Here is a 22894-nt window from a genome sequence, read left to right as displayed (position 1 = left end):
TCGTGTACTCCTTGCTCGGTTTCATAATCTCGTTTAATTAAAATGGCGCCGGTTGCTCATCGTTCCCGGGGTAGCACACGCCGCTCCGTGTGACACCCCGGGAACGATGAACAGCAACTTACCTCCGTACCGCGGCACCCGCCGTCTATGCCGAAGGAGGGAGGTGGGCGGGATGTTTACGTCCCGCTCATCTCCGCCCCTCCGCTTCTATTGGCCGGCCGCTGTGTGACGTCGCTGTGACGCCAAACGTCCCTCCCCCTTCAGTAAGAGGATGTTCGCCGCCCACAGCAACGTCGCACAGCAGGTAAGTGCGTGTGACGGGGGTTAACGACTTTGTGCGCCACGGGCAACTAATTGCCCGTGACGCACAAACGACGGGGTCGGGTACGATCGATCGTGAAATTGCACGATCGATCGTACCGTGTAAACCAGGCTTTACTCTCAAACTAAGGGGGGCCCTAGGCTGACCTTCAATCCTCAACCTAGAATTCCGCTTAAGGGTACCTGGCCCTTATGGTAATGTCCTCTCCAAACCCACCACCCAAGGGGACAGACCGGGATGAAGATCCCCAAAAACCTCCACCAACAACAAACACTGCTTTAATCAGCAGGAGATTATTACTACGGGACTAGTAAACATGCCATTATGAAGTCTTCCATATTCATGAGATCTGGATAACCTTGCCTACACCACTGACTGGCAGCTGTCTATGCATAGCGTACACAAAAGCGGTCCATAGGTGGTGTGCATAGGGTTATACACAGTTCAACATTCAAATAACTGGTATATCTGCCTCATATAAAACAATTATTTGATCAAAACTGCAGTCAGCAGCTAAGTGATAAATATGAAGGAATGTGGCGGCCCCAGGCTGCTCGGGCACTGCACTCTTTCAATAAAAAGACACTGTGTGGCGATGTGACTTTGGGTGGGGTGCACTACACTTACTGGTTTTTTTTTCAGGCCGGTATCAAATCACCCCGCTGGTGGCCATCGTCGTAGACTAACACATGCTACACCAGTGCTCTCTTATCCAACCACAGAGTTCACTTTATTCTTAACACAGTTATGACAGACATGGCCTTCCTTTCTCTCAGAGAGGGGTACTACCTCTTGACCTGTCCCGCCCCACTATTTTGGAACACGTCCTCAAGCTGTGTGTGTCCTTCCCCCTGACTCCGCTCACCTTCGTCTGATTCTGGGCCCAGGGGGCTCTCTAGCCAGAAGACTCTCTAAGCACGCAGGGGTGAGCTATGTCTTCTCACACTTGAATCCTATTCTAGACTGGCTCCTTTCGAGAACTCCCAACCATCCTCTTTCCTGAATCTGTCACTCCATTGTATCTGGAACTTGCACTCGGCTAGCAGCACAACATATTAACATATGCAATTAATACTTAATATAACACAGAGTACATAACATAACATAACATAACATAACCGGTACAGGGCAAGCCCACCCTATATACATGGAATCTAAGATCTATGTCCCTAGATCATGCTGCTCTCAGAAGTGTTAGCTAAAAGCTTATGACAGTTTCTAATTAAAGATGCCTTCATAAAGTGACAAAGCCCCAAATATAATGGTTTTCTTTGCAGCAGAATATTCTATACAAGCAATATATCTACTCATGATCAAGCTGGGAACTGTTTATTTACCTGGCGGTGGACTATTTATTCAGCATGTTTTTTTTCCAGGGATGTGATTTAAACTTAGCCCACTTTCCTGCAATATGTTTCCTGCGATATGCCTGTACATTATAGTTAAAAAGTCAAGCAAAAGATAATGCTCCCATACACGGCTTAAAACATGGCAAAATAACATTTTAAACATCTTAAAATGTAACACTGTCATGGTAAATGTGAACATGCTGATAATTACAACTGTTTCATCTCCACTTAGGAGTATTCTGACAGTCTTTAAGATCTGGTCTCATGGGTAGTTCATTCACATCACTAACACAAGCCTCTAACTTGGAGAACTATTCATTGCAAGAAAGCACCTTCCCTCTGCCCTGTCTATCCTAACCTTAAGGGTAAGTTCACACAGTGCGTTTTTCACGGCGTTTTTGCGCAATTTTCGGGTGTGTTTTTGCTCAGAAAACTGCATGACTTTGCTTCCCCAGCAAAGTCTATGGGTTTTCATTTTTGCTGTCCGCACACATGTTTTTTTTTCAGCTGCGTTTTTGTGGTGACACAAAAACGCAGCATGTCAATTATTCCCGCCTTTTCACTGCGCTTTTCATCCATTGAGTTCAATGGGATGTTGAAAGACGCAATGAGAAACGCAAATAGCTGCGTTTTGGTGCGTTTCTAAGACCAAAAACGCAGCTATAAACGCAGGAGGTGGGTAGTAAAGTGACGTGTACAGGAAGAGGATTCCTTCTGTCAGTATATACAGAAGCGTGAATCCTCCCGGTACCGTCACCGCCGCTTCCACCTCCCGTCCTGTGCATGTATGCTGCCGTGCGGCGCCATGTACAGGCAGGAGGTGGAAGCGGCTGCGAAATAAAAGTTAACAGTAGAAAAAAAAAAAAAAGGTATACTCACCTGTCTGCAGCCTCCCGGTGCCATGCCCACTCCCATCTCCTCTCACGGTATCGCCACCCCCGCTCCGGCTGTGTGCAGACGGCCGGGAAACCTCCGATGGATGCAGGACCTGGCGATGGATCACCTGACGCATCAGCTGATCGTAAGTATCGCGGTGACGTGGGCGCCCGGCCGGTATCAGCGGATGCATCAGGAGACTTCATCCCTGATTACCGGCAGCTGCTGCAGCGATCAGACGGGATCAGACTCCCGCCCCATCGCTGCAGGAGCTGCCGGTAATCAGCACATAAGTGAGTTTTTTTTTTTTGCACCGATGTATCAGCTGATTGTATAAAAGCCGATTATACAATCAGCTGATGTGTCATGTGATTCAGGCACTTGATCCTGACACATCATCTGATCGCTTTGCCTTCCAGCAAACCGATCAGATGATATTGGATCCGGATTGGACGGCGCGGGACCCTGACCCAGGATTACTGCGGAGGGGGGTTTTTTATTTCAATAAAGATGGAGTCACTAATTGTGTTGTGTTTTATTTCTAATAAAAATATTTTTCTGTGTGTTGTGTTTTTTTTTTATCTTTACTAGAAATTCATGGTGGCCATGTCTAATATTGGCATGACCCCATGAATTTCGGGCTTAGGGCCAGCTATACAGCTAGCCTTAACCCCATTATTACCCAGAGAGCCACCCGGCATCAGGGCAGCTGGAAGAGTTGGATACAGCGCCAGAAGATGGCGCTTCTATGAAAGCGCCATTTTCTGGGGTGGCTGCGGGACTGCAATTCACAGCGGGGGTGCCCAGAAAGCATGGGCACCTTGCACTGTGGATTCCAATCCCCAGCTGCCTAGTTGTACCCGGCTGGACTCAAAAATTGGGCGAAGCTCACGTCATTTTTTTTTTAAATTATTTCATGAAATTCATGAAATTTAAAAAAAAAAAAGGGCTTCCCTATATTTTTGGTTCCCAGCCGGGTACAAATAGGCAGCTGGGGGTTGGGGGCAGCCCGTACCTGCCTGCTGTACCCGGCTAGCATACAAAAATATGGCGAAGCCCACGTCATTTTTTTTGTTTGGGGGGGAAATGAAATCCTGCATACAGTCCTGGAAGGAGGATGCTGAGCCTTGTAGTTCGACAGCTGCTGTCTGCTCTCCTGCATACACTATTGGATGGAGTATGCTGAGCCTTGTAGTTCTGCAGCTGTCTGCTCTTCTGCATACACTAGTGGAGAATGAAGAACACATTGAAGAAGAAAATGACATCAGACCTTTTTTTTTGTTCACTGATAAAAAATGCATAAAGACGCAGTGAGCAAAAACGCAGCAAAACGCAGCAAAAAACGCACCAAATCGCGGCAAAACGCGTGCGTTTTTTGCCGCTTTTTTTGACGCGGGTGCGTTTTTGTGCAGTTTTTGCCGCAAAAAAAAACGCACAAAAACGCAGCGTCAAAAAAACGCAGTGTGTGAACCTAGCCTAACCGAACACTCCAACGTTCTGTGTTTTTTTTACTTTTTCTTCTCCTTATCACTTCTCTTTTTATTTAAAATAAGCGGTTTATTATGATGTGGACCTACAGTAGCTATCAAACTTTGATATTACTATATTCACCTATTAAACGTTTATTGTTTTCGGCAGCACGTCATTCTGTGTAAACAGGATTTGCTGCCGAGAACCAGGACAGCCTACAAACACTAAACAATCTGTGGCTGATACTTACAGATAAATCAGAAGTGTGGCCCAAACAAGAAAAGGCGATTGTGCAAACATGTGCCTGATCAGCCGGTTTTTAAAACACCGCAGGTCAGATTGTGTAAACCAAGGTGAAAAATATATTATGCACTGGCTGTACTGACACATATGCTTGCCATGTATTGGCATAAAAATAAAAATTATATTGGGCATACCATTTCAGTTTACTAGCTAGAGGCGGATACTGTATAGCCAGACCTTGCATTTTATTGGCTAAAGCACTGTTTATATTCCTTATCAAGATGTAGATTATCCCAAGGATATTTGGATATACTTGTTTAATTATTTCTAAATGCTAGAAAACAGACAGATCTATTCAAAAGGTCATAAGCTTGTCAATATTGTCTTTCAATTTCAGTTTTGGATGGAAGATAATGGTGTTAGAAGTGGCTAAAGGTAGACTATAAGGCTATGTTCACACAGTGCATCTTTTATTGTGTTTTTGGTGCATTTTTGTGGTCACAAAGATGCAACAAAATGCATGCATTTCCTTCTCCCAGCAAAGTCTATGAGATTTCTATTTTGCTGGCCTCACTGCTTCATTTTTTGTCTGCCTCTTAGCTGCCATTTTGAAGATGCAGCATGTCATTTCTTTTTGTGTTTTACAAGTGTTTTTGAGCCCTTCCAGTCAATAGATTAGACTTAAGCCCACTTTACACGTTGCAATTAGTTGTACAATCGCATTTGCGATGTGACACGCCCAGGTTGCATACGGGATCTTATGAGATTGCACGTTGGTCGTTCATTTGCTGTCACACGTGCGTTAGTAGTCTATGTTAAATTGGTCAATTTTGTGTGCGATCCTTTAGATCACGTGTTCTGTGACGTATGCATTGGGCACCTTTTTTTTTTTTTTTTATTTATTGACTTGACAAGTGTGTGTAATGTGTAGGGATGCGTTTTTACTATGTCATCTGCCGTTCAGCTCTGCTACATGGCCGCTGACAGCAGACACAGACAGCCATGTAGCAGAGCTGAATGGCAGATGACAGCAGACACAGACAGAGCCGCACTGTCAGAATGAACTCGTGTGAACCTCACCCGACTTCATTGTCATGCTGCGGCTCTGTCTGTGTCGCGTCCTGATTAGCGGTCACCTGTGACCGCTAATCCCCCGAGTGACTGAAGTGTCCCCCCTTCTCTGATACTCACCGATCCCCGGCGTGGCACTGCACGGCATTCACTTTGCTCCGGCGGCTTTTACTGTTTTGAAAAAGCCGGCCGCCCATTAAACAATTTCGTATTCCCTGCTTTCCCCGCCCACCGGCGCCTATGATTGGTTACAGTGAGACACGCCAACACTCTGAGTGACAGGTGTCACACTGCACCCAATCACAGCAGCCGGTGGGCGTGTCTATACTGTGTAGTGAAATAAATAATTAAAAAAAACGGCGTGCGGTTCCCCCCATTTTAAAAAACCAGCCAGATAAAGCCATACGGCTGAAGGCTGGTATTCTCAGGATGGGGAGCTCCACGTTATGGGGAGCCCCCCACCCTAACAATATCAGCCAACAGCCGCCCAGAATTGCCGCATACATTATATGCGACAGTTCTGGGACTGTACCCGGCTCTTCCCGATTTGCCCTGGTGCGTTGGCAAATCGGGGTAATAAGGAGTTATTGGCAGCCCATAGCTGCCAATAAGTCCTAGATTAATCATGTCAGGCGTCTATGACACACCTTCCATGATTAATCTGTAAGTTACAGTAAATAAACACACACCCGAAAAAATCCTTTATTAGAAATAAAAACACACACATATACCCTGGTTCACCACTTTAATCAGCCCCAAAAAGCCCTCCATGTCCGGCGTAATCCAGGATGATCCAGCGTCGCTTCCATCGCTGCTGCATGGAGGTGACCGGAGCTGCAGCAGACACAGCCGCTCCGGTCACCTCCACACAGCAAATGAAGACAGCCGCGCGATCAGCTGATCTGTCACTGAGGTTACCCGCGGCCACCGCTGGATCCAGTGACAGCGGGTAACCTCAGTGACAGATCAGCTGATCGCGCGGCTGTCTTCATTTGCTGTGTGGAGGTGACCGGAGCGGCTGTGTCTGCTGCAGCTCCGGTCACCTCCATGCAGCAGCGATGGAAGCGATGCTGGATCATCCTGGATTACGCCGGACATGGAGGGCTTTTTGGGGCTGATTAAAGTGGTGAACCAGGGTATATGTGTGTGTTTTTATTTCTAATAAAGGATTTTTTCGGGTATGTGTTTATTTACTGTAATTTACAGATTAATCATGGAAGGTGTCTCAGACGCCTGACATGATTAATCTAGGACTTATTGGCAGCTATGGGCTGCCAATAACTCCTTATTACCCTGATTTGCCAACGCACCAGGGCAAATCGGGAAGAGCCGGGTACAGTCCCAGAACTGTCGCATATAATGTATGCGGCAATTCTGGGCGGCTGTTGGCTGATATTGTTAGGGTGGGGGGCTCCCCATAACGTGGAGCTCCCCATCCTGAGAATACCAGCCTTCAGCCGTATGGCTTTATCTGGCTGGTTTTAAAAATGGTGGGAACCGCACGCCGTTTTTTTTAATTATTTAATTATTTATTTCACTACACAGTATAGACACGCCCACCGGCTGCTGTGATTGGGTGCAGTGTGACACCTGTCACTCAGAGTGGGGGCGTGTCTCACTGTAACCAATCATAGGCGCCGGTGGGCGGGGAAAGCAGGGAATACGAAATTGTTTAATGGGCGGCCGGCTTTTTCAAAACAGTAAAAGCCGCCGGAGCAGTGTGAATGCCGTGCAGCGCCGGGGATCGGTGAGTATATGAGAGAGGGGGATAGACTGACATGGACAGAGAGTGAGGGACAGAGATAGTGACTGACTGACAGAGATTAGTTAATGACAGACATTGTGAGGCGCTTCAGAACGCAGCTTTTCAGCTGCGCTCTGAAGCGGACCTTTTTTAAGCTGCGGTGCAGAGCGCACACCTGCGCACATAGCATCAGACACCAAAATCGTATGAGGGATGTCACACGTTACAATTCACTAGGTTCGTGCAACAAAACGCTCAATTCTAGAGAATGATACGATGTGTTTGCGATCAACGGTTTTGCGTTCAATCCTGATCGCACGTAGATGTCACACGCAGATACCTCACAAACTATGCCGGATGTGCGTCACTTACAACTTGACCCCAACGACGGATTGTGAGATATATTGAAGCGTGTGAAGTGGGCTTTAAAAAAACGCATTGGGAAAAATGTGGTAAAAATGCGGTAAAAACGCATGCGTTTGATGCGTCTTTTGCCGCGGGTGCGTTTTTAGGGGCCATAAACGCTGCATCCTTGTGGTTAGCAAAGATGCACTGTGTGAACATAGCCTAACTAAATGAGAAAAGTGGATTAAGAAGCCATGATTTTTGTAAGGGACCAGACGGTGGACGGGGATACAAGTGGATATCTCAATTATTCTCTGTAAAAGTATAAGGAAATAAAGATAATCGTGAGCAAACCTAACACAAGTGAAATGTAAAGTACCAACACTTTAAATAATAGAGGATTTCAATATTCTAACTGATGTTTCCACTTATAAAATAGTGTTCACATGAAGACCTTATTAGAAAAAAAATATGGATGCCCCTCAATCACTCAACTGATAACATATATGTGATTTGCCTTTTTCCATAGCATTTCCATCAGTTATTCATAGACTGATCACAACAAGGAAAAGAAACAGTAAATGTTATGAGGTTACATGCTACTAAGTATCATGAATAGCATATAAAGCAAATGAAAAACTGCCAACTCCCTCAAGTGATGATGAAACCCATAGCTCGTATAATAGTAGGGTTATGGATTAAGCAGAAACATTTTGGCCAGTGATAGAAGTAACAGTAGAGACCCTGGAGGGATGATGCAGCCTGCATACATTATTAATTGTATTCTTCTAGACTAGCAGGAAATAGAACGCAGCCAATACTCCGCTTACCTCACTCTAAAAGCCTGGCTCCTTCATAAAACAGCCAAGTGGGAAGATATCATTTCCTCCAGTGTATATGTAATGTGTAATGGGATATATGGGATTCAATTAGGCTCAGGACAGAGCTGCCCACAATTCATTCATATCTTCAAGGGCAAATTTCTCAATCAACTAATGCGCAAGGTAAGAGGCACACAACAATGTTGGTTGGTTGTTTTTTCTTTCTTACCATTTACGTTTTTTGAAGTTCAAATTAATTAGATCACAGAATTGCATCACAGAATTAGGTTTAATGGAATCCACCTCAGCCGTAAACAAATTATTAACATGGCCGTATGCACTAGTCACCACACAAACTTTATCATGTGTTCGTTGCTTGATATATTGTCTCTACTTGAATCACAATGCAATGTAGGTGAATTGTAAAAGTTGAGCAAATAACGTGACCTTTATTCATGTCTATTAAAATATGCAGGCTGACACAGCCCCAGCTGGCAGATATTGGTCCATATGGAATTATGTGACGTCCCCATGAAGACCAGCAGTGGAGAGCCTCAACGTCTAACAAATTCTTGGCTCCAGTGGCAGGTATAAAAACATGGGCGCTGACTTGGACTTCAATCTATGTACCAACCAACCTGTCCTTCTGATGCTGACTTCCAATGAAGATTTTGGACCTGCCTTTTGCTAAAAAATTGCTCCCGATTAGGTTTACCCATTATTGGCTGTAAAATGTTCCATTAAGGACATAATCTAGGTATTAACTAGGTGAACACAGCACCAGCGTTCAGGGGTTAAAGGTAAAAATGTGCAAAATTGTAAAGTAATCAGTCATCTGAAGAGTTATCAATGGCACAAATTTAACTCAACATGATTACATTTTGTTATATACATAACACAAGTCATCCTATTATATCATATTTAAAAGGAACCTGTCAGGTGCAATATGCACCCAGACCCAAGAGCAGTTTTGGGTGCATATTGCTAATTCCTGCCTAACCATATCTGTACCTAGTAGCATAGATAAAGAGATCTATAGAAAAAGTATTTCTAAAGATTCTTTATAATATGCTAAGGAGGCCAGCGACTAATCGCAAGGGTGTTACTTCCCCTGACGAGTCTACCCTCTTACAATGCTAGCACGACCACAGGGGCATGCTAACATGCTACTTAATGTAGGAGCATCACCAACGGGAACGTGCGCACCTGTCTCCGCTGTTCAGAAGTAGTCAGGCACTTCTGGTCACGCGCAGTATGAAGCCAGGTGTACGCGTCCCGGCTTCAGCTAGGTCTAGTGCACATGACCGGAAGTGCCAGGGACTTCTGAACATCGGAGATAGCAGACGCAGGTATGCACATCTCTGCTGGTGATGCTGCATTGAGTAGCATGGTAGCATGCCCCTGAGGGCGTGCTACCATGCTAAGAGGGTGGACTACTCAGTGAAGTAACACCCTTGCAACTAGTCCCTGGCCTCATTTGCATATGATAAAAGATCTTTAGAAATACTTTTTCTAAAGATCCCTTTATCTATGCTACTAGATGTTGGGACGGTCAGGCAGGGATTAGCAATATGCACCTGACAGGTTCCCTTTGAAAAGTATTTTTTAAAATAGCAACTCATACCAAAATTTTTAACTATACTTAAAAGAAGAGAATGTGTATTTTGGTATCTCATTGGCGTCTAAGGTATCATCTAAGGAATCATTAGATACCAAACAAACAAAATATTCACATAGTCTTTTAGATATAGTTAAGAATTTCAGAATAAGCTGCTATAGATGAAACCATTCTAAAAATACCCTTTAAATAATATAACAAGGTGACTTGTGTTGGGTTTCGTTTCTGCTGCTGATAACTCCTCAGATGACTGATTACTTTAGGATTACTCCAGAACTCAGAGACCAAAGGTGACTGCTTGTAATAGGATTAAAAAACATAGGAGCACTTATCACAACTGTGTACAACCTCCCTGCATTATTAGAGAACTGATGAAAGCTCGCTGATTAGTAACAGGGGATATGTTAGCAGAGAATAGTTATCTTAAAGCGAACCTGACAGCTGAGACATGCCTGATCCATGGGCAGCATGTATCTGATACTGGCTGCATGATTTCAGCCATATAGCTCTGAAACACTACTGCGTTTTTAGACAACATACTTTAATAGCCAGCAAGGGAAAGAGCCACACAGGAGCATAGTGGGACAGACAGATCCCTGGCGGCTTCTCCACACCCGTTGCCCTCTACTGACAGGTCTCTCCAGGCATGCACGGATAGACTTGTCAGTCAAAGGGAGCAGGCAGGGAGAAACTGCCAGGGACACCCCTGTATGTCTAGTCTACCCTGCAGTTTGGTCCCCTGCCGGCTATTAAACATTATTTTCTTTTGGAATGTGGCAGCAATTCAGAGTAAAACTTACCTGGCTGAAATTGTGCAGTGAGGGTCCCATCTATGCTGCCCCTGGATTGGGCATGTATGAGCCGTCCGGTTCACTTTAAGGGGTTATTCAGTTTCTGTTCCTTATTGGGAGGTGAGCAAGGTTTGTATTTTCATGTATATTGATACCTAGCAGGACACATAACCTATTGTTACTTATTGTGTATTTTTCTCATTAAAATAGGACAGGTGAATGATAACTACCGATCTCGCACGTCTCCTGGCAAATATCAGTATACATGACTGAAACAACTCCACTTACCTATTGATATGGAAGTGAGTAGAGCTGGAATAACTGCTTTATGGATTTGCTAAGGGAACAGTAAGGCTATGTGCGCACAGTGCGTTTTTCGCAGCGTTTTTGCGCGTTTTTCGGGTGCGTTTTTGGCCTCAAAACTGCATGACTTTGCTTCCCCAGCAAAGTCTATGAGTTTTCATTTTTGCTGTCCGCACACAACTTTTTTTTAAGCTGCGTTTTTGAGCTTGAAAAAAAAAAAAATGGACATGTCAATTCTTTCCTGCGTTTTTTTGCGTTTTCCGCCCATGCAATGCATTGGAAAAACGCAGCAAAACGCAGAGATCAAAAACGCACCAAATCGCGGTAAAAACGCATGCATTTTTTTGTATGCGTTTTTTCAACGCATGTGCGTTTTTAGCGGCCAAAACCGCACAAAAACGCAGCGTCAAAAAAACGCAGCGTGCGCACATAGCCTTAAACTTCTGAATGGTTTTCTACTAATTCTCAGATCACTTGCCATTTCTGTTGGTGGACAAAAGATAAATCCGTAGGAGTTAAAAATACCATGGAATAAATACGGACATTTACTTAAGGACGGTGAGTCACCTTAAGTTCAAGTTCAACATTGAGTACTAATTAATTTCTTAATATATTTTTATATAGGTCAGATATGTTTTCCACTCACGCACTGTGGGCTTCCAGTGAACATACATTTGATTGCCCCATAAAAAATATTACCAATCATTTTGAAGGGCTTGTCCACTATTATGAAACTGAAGACTCATCCTGCAGAAAGGTTAAAGGGAACCTGTCAGATCTCATATGCGCACTAACCTACAAGCAGGGTGATGTGCGGCCTAGTAACCCCTTTCTACCCATCCCTATGTTGTAATATTGTGTAATATGATTTTATAAAAAAATATTTTAACTTACAGTACATGTTGCCTATGTAAATAGGAGAGAGTCTAGTCCCCTGGGCGTTGCATCGCCTCGTGGGCGTTTGCATGCTTTCCATGGTATCACGCCCCTGTGGGTGTGATACCATGGATTTACATGAGCGACGTCACCATCAGCTCCTGGAGATCTTGTGCGTGCGCGCTTACTATTCGCACAGCCTTCGTATCCGGGTGTTTACTTGAAGGCTTTAGACAAGCTCTGCGCATGGTTGGAACAGCAGGAGACTTCTGATCATGCGCAGGGCGCTTGTGAAGCCGGCAACAAGTAAACACCCGGATAGGAAGGCTGCGTGAACGGCAAGCGCGCACACGCGGGATCTCCAGGAGCTGACCTGTAAATCCATAGTATCACACCCACAGGGCTCCTGGAGATCCCGCAAGTGCGCGCTTGACGTTCACGCACCCTTCATATCCGGGTGTTTGCTTGCCAACTTCACAAGCGCATGTCGCTTATGTAAATCCATGGTATCACGCCCACAGGGGCGTGATACCACGGAAAACATGCAAATGCCCATGGGGCGATGCAACGCCCAGGGGATTAGAGCCTCTCCTATTTACAAAGAGAACATGTAAGTTATACAATATTTTTTTATAAAATCATATTAAACAATATTACAACACAGTGATGGGTAGGAAGGGGTTACTAGGACACACATCACCCTGCTTGTAGATTAGAGCACATATGGGACCTGACCGGTTCCCTTTAAGAGATATGGTGGGAGTGTCAGGTGTTGGACCCCCACCAAAGTTATTAGCTGCTGCAGCAGCTGGGTGTAACTAGTGTATGGAGTGGAGCACCCCAACTGTGTACAGTGTTTAGTGGCTGCAGCTGGGTACTGCCGCTCAGTTCATATTTGCTGAATTACAACTCACAAAGCTTGATTCAATTGGCTACATTCTCATTATTTATATTTTAGAGCGCTCTTAGTTCCAGGGCGTTGTACATACACCAGGTTTAGGCTATGTGCGCATGTTGCGTTCTCTGCAGTGCGGAAAAGAAAGCACCCTCTGGCAGACTGGACACTGCATTTATAAAATAAAATGCATCCACAACGCATGCATTTTGGATGCTTTTTCCATGCGTTTTGGATGCATTTTTGACAGTGTGTTCCTCCGGCAATTCAGCTGCTACATGCCAGCTGACAGCCGACACAGATAGAGTCGCGCAATGAGAATGAACTCGGGTGAACTGCACCCGACTTCATTGTCATATCGCGGCTCTGTCTGTGTGTGGCGTCCTGATCATCATCTTCACCGCACACACCCCGACATTACCGCCGATATCCCCGCACACATCCCGACATTACCACCTACATCCCAACATTACCGCCTACATCTCCGCACACATCCCGACATTACCGCCTACATCCCCGCACACATCCCGACATTATTTTAAATAATTGTAGATATATATGGAGTGCAATGAATGGATATATCTATTCCTATATTGACTACTTCTCCATATGTTGATATGTATAATTGATATGCCATTAATGATTCGTCATTTCTATTGACCATATGTCCCCCTATAGTATCTATTACGCTTTCTCTCCTCTGTGACTGGCTTGAGCTGCGGGTGTTGCGTAGTGCGCATGCGCTCACCTGCGCTCTCGTCACTAACACACAGTATTTTTGTCTTGTGCGCGCGTCTTCACTCTCCTCCCCCTTGCTCGCTCCTGATGGCCTCTGTAGTGTTGACACCTTACGTCACCGCAGGAGGGCCGGAAATGATGCGAGCGGGTGTGTGGCTGTAAACACACGCGCAATGATCTGGACAATACTGACATCAGGATTAACCTATCAGCACTGACTGCTTGATTTATAAACCCCACCTGGCGATAACTTCCCCCACTGGCACTTTTTCCTATTCTACCTCCCCCTCATGAAGCTGAGGCGAGACGCGTAGGAGCACACGAGTCGGTATTCTACCAGCGCAGTATTGATTGATTGATTGATTGTATTCTCTGAAATGCTCCGAGTGAATTCTCCTTGACTGAGCTATCAACATATAATGGAGATTTCATTTATCTAAGTGAAATGTAATCTACTGGTTACCTTCATTTTAATCAATCAATCCTTCTTGCCTTGCTAGTCCCATGGTTTATTACCCCATATATTTTCCATCACTACCTCTCATGGGTTAGCTTACTATTTGCCTGTTACATCTTATACGCTTAGGTATTGTGCTGCTTTTTGCTGTCCTCATTTTTTCACTGAGATCACTAATCTATTATATTAAAGTATATCTACATACCATGTAAATCCAACCTGTTTTTACACTGTTTGTAATAAAATTAATTTTTATATGCAGTAACTGAGGTTGTGGTTTCAATTTATTTATGATGATCTTGTTCTCTTGCATGTTAAGTCCTTTTTTTCTTCCTGTATCAAATTGTATATTAAGGACGTGCTATAGTGGTTAATTGATAACCGCATATGTTTATCCACGGTTGCAGATTTTTTTGTTTATCCCGACATTACCGCCTACATCCCCGCACACATCCCGACATTACCGCCGACATCCCCGCACACATCCCGATATTACCGCCGACATCCCCGCACACATCCCGACATTACCGCCGACATCCCCGCACACATCCCGACATTACCACCGACATCCCCGCACACATCCCGACATTACCGCCGACATCCCGGCACACATCCCGACATTACCGAACACACCCCCACATTACCGCCGATATCCGCGCACACATCCCGACATTACCGCCTACATCCTGACATTACCGCCTACATCCCGACATTACCGCCTACATCCCCGCACGCATCCAGACATTACCGCCTACATCCCCGCACACATCCCGTCATTACCGCCTACATCCCGACATTACCACCGACATCCCCGCACACATCTCGACATTACCGCCTACATCTCCGCCCCATAACTTGGCGCTCCCCATCCTGAGAATACCAGCCTTCAGCCGTGTGGCTTTATCTTGTCTGGAATGAAAATGGGGGGGGACCGCACGTCGTTTTTTTTTTTAATTTATTTTACTGCATGATATAGACCCGCCCACTGTGGCTGTGATTGGTTGCAGTCAGACACGCCCCCACGCTGAGTGACAGCTGTCTCACCACAACCAATCATAGGCGCCGGTGGGCGGGGAAAGCAGGGAATACGAGATTGAATAATGAGCGGCCGGCATTTTCAAAAGAGGAAAATCCGCCGGAGCAGTGTGAACGCCGTGCAGCACCGCGCCGGTGATCGGTGAGTATGAGAGAGGGGGAGAGACTGACCAACGGACAGAGAGGGACAGACAGAGAGACCGACAGAGAGAGAGAGAGAGAGAGACAGACCGAGCAACCAACAGACAGAGGGAGATTCACGGACATCCACAGACAGAAATTGACCGACATTGACAGAGACTGAAAAGACCTGCGTTTTGCTTGTCAAAAAAGCATGCAGAACGCAACAAAAATGCAGTCCAAGTGCATTTTGGTTGCGTTCTGACCCACATCATTGATTTCAATGGGTGGAGAACGCAGCTACAACGCACAAAAGAAGCGACATGCTGCTTTTTTTTCCGCAGCAATTTTGGGCATCCAAAACGCTGCGTTTACAAACGCAGTGTGTGCATTGATTTTTCTGCTTTCTCATAGACTTTGCTGGGGAAGCTGAATGCATGCAGTTACGCTGCAGTTCAAAACGCAGCGTTTCCGTGGAGAAAAATGCAACGTGCGCACATAGCCTTACAGTACTTGACATTCATTTAGCAATATACATGTATAGCAGGATACAAATAAGTGTAAATAAACAAGGCTAAGTGACAGGTAAAGTTTTGTTCAAAATAATAGTGTGTACAAAAACATGAGATAAGCCCAAAATCTTTAGAATAGTTTTTATTTCCATGCATTGGGAACATTGCACACTGCTTTCTAAATCAAAACATGCAGAGGAATTCATGTAATTTTTTAACTACTTTACAGAAAAAAAAAAAATGAAACATTGGGCTGTTCCAAAAAATAGTGTCTGCATTTGTCTTTACATACTCAAAATACGTATTTTTTTTTTTTATTTAGGATTTAGCATTCCTGTGAATCACTAACCTAATATTTAATTGTATAACCACAGTTTTTTTTAGAACTGCTTCACATCTATGTTGCATAGAGTCAACCAACTTCTGGCACCTGTCAACTCTTAAGGGCGCTTTACACGCAGTGACATCGCTAGCGATGTCGCTCGTGAAAGCACCCGCCCCCGTCGTTTGTGCATCACGGGCAAAGTACTGCCCGTGGCGTACAAAATCGCTAGTACCGTCACACATACTTACCTTCCTAGCGACGTTGCTGTGGGCGGCGAACAGCCTCTTTTCTAAGGGGCGGTTCGTGCGGCGTCACAGCAACGTCACACGGCAGCCGTCCAATAGAAGCGGAGGGGCAGAGAGCAGCCACATAAAAGTCACGCCCACCTCGTTGCCAGAGGACGCAGGTTCGGTGTTGTTAGTCATTCCTGGGGCGTCACACGTAATGATGTGTGCTGCCTCAGGAATGACAGACAACCTGTGTCCAGCACCAGCAACGATATTTTGTAAATGGACGACGTGTCAATCAACGATTTGGTGAGTATTTTGCATAGTTAGCGGTCGCTCGCACTGGTCACATGCAATGACGTCGCTAACAAGGCCGGATGCGCGTCACGAATTCCGTGACATAAAACATCTCGTTAGTGATGTAGTTGCGTGTAACGGGGCCTTTATTCCAGCCCTGGATAATTACATCCCACAATTTATTTGCATATATGTTGGTTTTGCCTCAGAAATGGCATTTTTTATGTCACCCCACAAATGTTCTATGTCACCCCCCCCCCGCCGCCTGTTCCTCCCTCCCTCTGGCTGTATGTAAATTTCTAATCTTCTGTTACACGGGGTCGGAGTTGGCGCCTGCGAATAGCGCTCATCTCCGGCGCAGTGTTTCTGAAGCCCACAGTTTTATTGTACATGAGAGGGCAGTACATGCGCCCTCGCTTCTTCAGATCTGTTGTGACCGCGGGACTGGAGAACAGCTGATCTTACCCAGATTAGCTGCAGCTACGATATCGTAGCAGACGTCTTGCTGCAGCTAATTGCACTGGCTGCACCTTATACACGAAAATGCTGATGTTTGGTTCCCTTTAAGCCGATGACAAATTGTATCCACTTCAGTATTATTTTGCACACACCCCCTCCTTTCAATTAAGTATTCAAATACACAGACTCAAGAACCTGCAGATCATGAATGCCAAGTCTGGTGGTTTTCTAGGAATCTACTGCACCAACTGGTAAATTGTTTGACACGTGGTAATATAATTTATACCAAAAACAGTGAATAATCTGGTCATATTGGACTGCTATTGTTTTGAACACTAGTGTACAATAGGAGTGAGGACCCTACTGGTGAAGGATTACAATCAACAAGTGATGAATATAGTAGGCGATAGTAAGGCTATGTGCGCACGTTGCGTACTAGCCCTGCAGATATTTCTGCAGCGATCTGAAGAGCACATGTGCGCTTTAGATCGCTGCAGAAATGTCCGTAGTGAGCGCCGATTCCATGCGCTCTGCCTGCAGCTCCTGCCATAGACAGAGCAGGAGCTGCCGGCAAAGCGCAGGAAAGAAGTGACATGTCACTTCTTTTTGCGCAGCGCTTCGGCAGTAGCCGAAGCGCTGCGCTCTTAGACGCCACGTGCGCACGGCCCCTGCACAATCTCCATAGACTGTGCAGGGGCCGCAGGACGCATGCAGTTACGCTGCGCTACAAAGCGCAGCGTAACTGCATGTTTTTACGCAACATGCGCACATAGCCTAAGAGCAGCTGATATGGCAGTGTGGTAGCAGCATGGTTACTGCAGGTTGCAGTTTTTGGTGAGGTGGGTTATCAGGTTACGTTTAAAAGCTTTAAAGATCAGCGAGTGTCCGACAGGTTTGGAGAATGCCAAGAGAACATTACCTGCCTGCATACATTGTGCTTACTGTAAAGTTTGGCAGAGAAAAGATAATACTAAGAGGTTTTTTCCAGTGAAGACATTTGTAGGAACAGTTTGGGGAAGGCCCTTTTCTATTCCAGCTTGGCTGTGCACCAGTGCACAAATCAAGATCCTTAAAGGGATGGTTGGTGGGAGTTTGGGGTGCAGAACATGACTGACCAAAACAGAACTCTGACCTCAACCTCAGTCTTACATTTGGTATGAACTAGAACACAGAATGCTAGACAGGCCCCTCCGTCAACATTTTGTCCAACCTCACAAATGCTTTTCTGGATAAATAAGCAATATTAACTCCAGAATCTTATAGAAAGCCTTACCAATAAAGTGAAACTAACTCCTAATGGATAACTAATGCCTATGGATTTAGGGGTACTTCACACACAGCGAGATCGCTACTGAGATCGCTGCTGAGTCACGGTTTTTGTGACGCAGCAGTGACCTCATTAGCGATCTTGCTGTGTGTGACACTGAGCAGCGATCTGGCCCCTGCTGTGAGATCGCTGCTCGTTACACACAGCCCTGGTTCGTTTTTTTATTGTTGCTCTCCCGCTGATAAGCACACATCGCTGTGTGTGACAGCGAGAGAGCAACAATCCTGAATGTGCAGGGAGCAGGAGCCGGCGTCTGAGCCTGCGGTAAGCTGTAACCAAGGTAAACATTGGGTAACCAAGGTGGTTACCCGGTATTTACCTTCGTTACCAGCCTCTGCAGCTCTCACGCTGCCAGTGCCGGCTCCTGCTCCCTGCACACGCTAAGCTAAGCGGTATGCGCTGGTAACTAAGGTAAACATCGGGTAACCATACCCGATGTTTATCTTAGTTACCAGTGTCCGCAGCTTCCAGATGCCGGCTCCGTGCAAGCGCAGCATCGCTTGCACGTCGCTGCTGGCTGGGGGCTGGTCACTGGTGAGATCTGCCTGTTTGACAGCTCACCAACGACCATGTAGCGACGCAGCAGCGATCCTGACCAGGTCAAATCGCTGGTGGGATCGCTGCTGCGTCGCTAAAGTGTGACGGTACCCTTAGAATGGATGTCATAAAACTCCTGCAGGTGTAATCTGTAGGTATCTCAATACATGTATATATACAGTGTATTGTTATCAAAATGTGTAAAACCCACCAACAAAAAAGTAAAGAAATACTAAATGATCACCTTTTGTTTGAGCATAATCCTTTAAATGAACTCAAGTTACCTCTCAGGCTTTTTTTTTTGGGAAATAGCAACTAGGACTGTGTACAGACTATGTGGCTTATTCGTCAATGGTATGAAAATTTGCAACGTTTTGGCGCAACTCAGAGCTGAATCAAATGTTGTGACTTCCAGTGGTTTTATCAAAATAAATGAAGCAGGGCGGGACAGAGGTGTGACGCAATTGGGCATGAGTGCCAATCAAAAATCTTTGCACTATCCATCATTTTTATTTCAAAATTATGAATCCAGAATATACCAGCTCAGCAACAATGGAGTACACTGTCAGACCACAGCAGCTTAACTTACCATACAGACTGTGATATTGATATAATATGTGGGCCACGAAATTAGGGTTTCCAATGGTCAGACTGTCCTATACAGTATAATGGCAGGGAGAAGTCTTTCCAATCCTGAAGACAATGGTGTAATCTATCTTAGGCCACCTTCACATGTCCGTATTTCTGGTATGTATGGCATCCGTTTTTTTTCTCACAGATACCACACACACCCATTATAACCTACTGGTGCTGCTCACATGTCCGTGTTTTTACACTGTGTGTACATGTAAGACACAAGGAGACATGTCAGTTTCTTACAGCAGCATAGAAGACAAGAGCCAATATAAGTCTATGGGTGCGTGGAAAACACGTGCACCACAAGGATGGCATCTGTGTGCAATTTGTGTGCTGAATGTTTTACCATTGAAAGTATTAAGAGGAGCACTGTAATATCTATTTCTATAGCCATACCGGTAAAACAGGGATGACAGATGGCTGACAAATTGATAGAAAACATGGGTAAACAGTACTGTTTTTTTTTTTTCTACGAACGTGTTTTATACGCATGTTTGAAGAGGGCCATACATATAAAAAAAAGCATCACTCAAAAACAAAGTTATGAAAACATAAAAGTTTACACTGATGTACCATCACATCAGTTAGTAGATGCTCCATTATAATACACAGCTTGATTACACCAAGCATCGGTCAGTCCTCTTCACACTCTTGCACATTGTTCTTCGTATTGTTGCCAGCTCCATCTGATAACAAAGTGTACAAAATGAGAGAACCCTTCGTTGACTGGGAGAAGGCAGCCAACACTGCCACCTGCTGTACCAATCTGGTACAGACGATACAGCATTCTCTCCAATTACAGTTTAGGACATTGGGGTTTTATGCTCATTATTTGTCATCACTACTCCAATCAAAGTCTAATGTATCATCATCAAAATCTGTGGTAGAAAAGAGAGATTTACAGGTTATGGCAGTTCTACTAAAGGGTGGGTCCAGCTGGAAACATTTCCTTTTACCTCCAGAGCGCTGGTTCTCGGGAGATTTTGGGGTATCTTTGCAGGGAGCAGCAGGCACTTCAGTTGCATCGTTTTCGGAAGTAGTTGTGAATGAAAATTTGGCCAGCTTGGCCAGAGTACTAGAGGACACTTTTCTACCGTGTGAAGTCTCACCTGAACATGCAGGGAGAGGTAATAAATCACTTATGGCACGTTGTTTATTGTGGATCTCCTTTTCTGTGATAATGGCCCCAGACAAATCTTTTGCTTCCTTTATTGGAACAGAACCTCTCTGCTCTGCAGAGACTGATCCCACCAGTAATCTCTGAAGTTTGCCTGCGGGAGCAGCTTCCAGCCTTGGCTGGTCTTCACCCGCACTCCCTCTTTCCTTATCAATATTTTCTCTTTCTTTTTCAGGACAGTGTGTCAGTTTTGTTTTCTGTTTAAATGTAAACTTGGATAGTTGGGCTAATCGAGCAAGCACTTCTGGATCTGGTGTACAGGATTTACTTTCTTCAGGGTCGACCTGAACCCGGCTTCTTTTCTTCCCGCACGCAGGTGTACTGTGAAGAGGCCTGGAAGGCACAGAATTATCCACTTCTGAGGGATCACTACTTTCCCCACATTGCTTTGTACCAAGTGCGCTTTTCAGTGACTTTTTATTCAACCTTTGCCATTTCTTTGAGACGTGCTCTGTAATAACTTCATTTGGCAAATGATTAACTCTTATGTGACTGGAACCTTTCCCCGGTTGTATTTTTCCTTCTGCAGGTTCCACACCTTTATCAGTATCGCTGATTTCCCCAAGTCCTGGCTGTATTCCAGGCTGTAGTTTTATGCCTGTGTAACTTTCTGCAGTTTTAGAAATAGGAGACACTTCTAAGATCTGCTGCTCTGATGAGATTGAATCATACCACCCGAGGCTTGAATCACTACATTTACTGGTTTGGTGCTCGGTTAGATTTGATGTCTGATCATTACTGGTCTTCTTGGACGGTGCGGTTTGTTGGTTACTTTCTGGGCTTCTGTTTTGTAATGGACTAGAAACATCAAGAGATTTATGGTCATCACCCACTGTAACTTCTGTTGAAGTCTTAGTTGCTGAAAGTCTTGTGGTGTCAGAGCAAACCTTCACAATCAAGTCTCTTGGCTGTGAGCTACGAGGATGCACATCATCCTCTACGAGACAATTCGAAATATTTGTTTCAGACTGGCCAGGCTCTCGATTCTGCTGCCTGTGAAGAAAAAGTATATGAAAAAAAGTAGTGTTTAGATGAGATGAACAATTTCCACACTCTCCAAATTATACAGTTAGACTTTGGCGTTAATGCAAACTGTCCTTTAAAACTATTAAAGGCAGTGTCCACTACTCGGGCAACCCCTTTCTCAGTCAATATGTTTAGACCAAGTGAAATAATAACACATATACTAACCGTCAATGCCATTCCAGCGGTGTTGGCACTGGCTTTCCTGGGGATTGAGTGACATTGGTATGTTACACAATCCCTGCAGCCAATCTGTGACCATTTCACTGTCGCCTCCTTCAGACAAATCAGATACCTGAAGGAAGTCATAAGCTACAGCTGCTCTCTCACTTCCTTCAGGTGTCTGATATGTCCAAAGATGGGGACAGTGAAGTGGCGGCTTATTGGCTGCAGGGATTGTGTAACATAAAAGCGTTACTCTATAACCAGGAAAGCCAGTGCCAAGACCGATAAAATGGCATTAGTGCTGAATATAGGTATATTAACTTGGGGGAAACCTACTTATTGAGAAGTGGTTGTCCAAATAGTGGATAACCCTCTTAACTGGTTTGCTGCAGTACATACGGTATATAAATTAATATGATGCAAAAACAGCTTGAATACAATTATATCCAGACAGTACTCTTCCAGTTATATATATCAGCTGCTCATATCTCTCTGGTAGTTTTATACAATGTATAAGTCTGACTGTTTACCTCAAATAACTGGACTGGATATAGTTGATAAAAGCTTACTTATACAGAATTTGTGACTTTCTTATGTTAAGTCACCTTTATTGACAATAATTTCAGTATAAAACACAATTTGCATAGATTTACAAAGTAATTTATAAAACAATTTACATCAATTTAATTTCACCTTTAAAAAAAGGTACATGCTGTATTTATACAATATTTTAATGATGAAGCCTCTATAGAATACACTAAATTTTCACTCCAACACGACACCATTTTCTCTTCTGCATTTTATATCATGCCCTATGTTTTACCCAGATTATCCATGCCAAATGGAAACTCTTTAGGCTAAGGTCACATGGCAACATTGCCAGTGGCACAAGTTATGCAGCCAAAGATTGTGCAATGTCATGCTACATTGCACAGTGATGTAGGCACATGTGGTTGTTTAGCCATTTGCATTTTCTGCAACTTGCATGGCGTGGGGCGGCATCTTGCTGGTCTCAATGTGACCACTGTCACCTATTCAACGAGAGCTTGCTCCAGTGTACTGACGTTAAAATGATCCAAGCCTCTACTGATAACAATATCGCAGCATGAGTTTTGTAACGCCTTCCTGGAGCCAC

General features: G+C 44.7%; 1 protein-coding gene across 2 annotated transcripts in view; it reads right to left on the bottom strand.

The window, feature by feature from the left end:
- Positions 1 to 18850: 18850 nt before the first annotated feature.
- Positions 18851 to 22894, bottom strand: part of MCM9 (minichromosome maintenance 9 homologous recombination repair factor) — a 123396-nt gene continuing 119352 nt past the window's right edge. For both annotated transcript variants that reach the window (XM_075338296.1, XM_075338295.1), the window contains exon 13: positions 18851 to 21564. In XM_075338296.1, coding sequence (XP_075194411.1) covers positions 20223 to 21564 — 1342 coding nt within the window. In that variant the 3' untranslated portion in view covers positions 18851 to 20222. The remainder of the gene's footprint in view (positions 21565 to 22894) is intronic.

Source organism: Anomaloglossus baeobatrachus, chromosome 3 (assembly GCF_048569485.1).
Source record: "Anomaloglossus baeobatrachus isolate aAnoBae1 chromosome 3, aAnoBae1.hap1, whole genome shotgun sequence".
Classification (NCBI taxonomy): domain Eukaryota; kingdom Metazoa; phylum Chordata; class Amphibia; order Anura; family Aromobatidae; genus Anomaloglossus; species Anomaloglossus baeobatrachus.
Note: the sequence above shows the minus strand (reverse complement) of the source record. Positions and strands in the feature narration are given on the sequence as shown.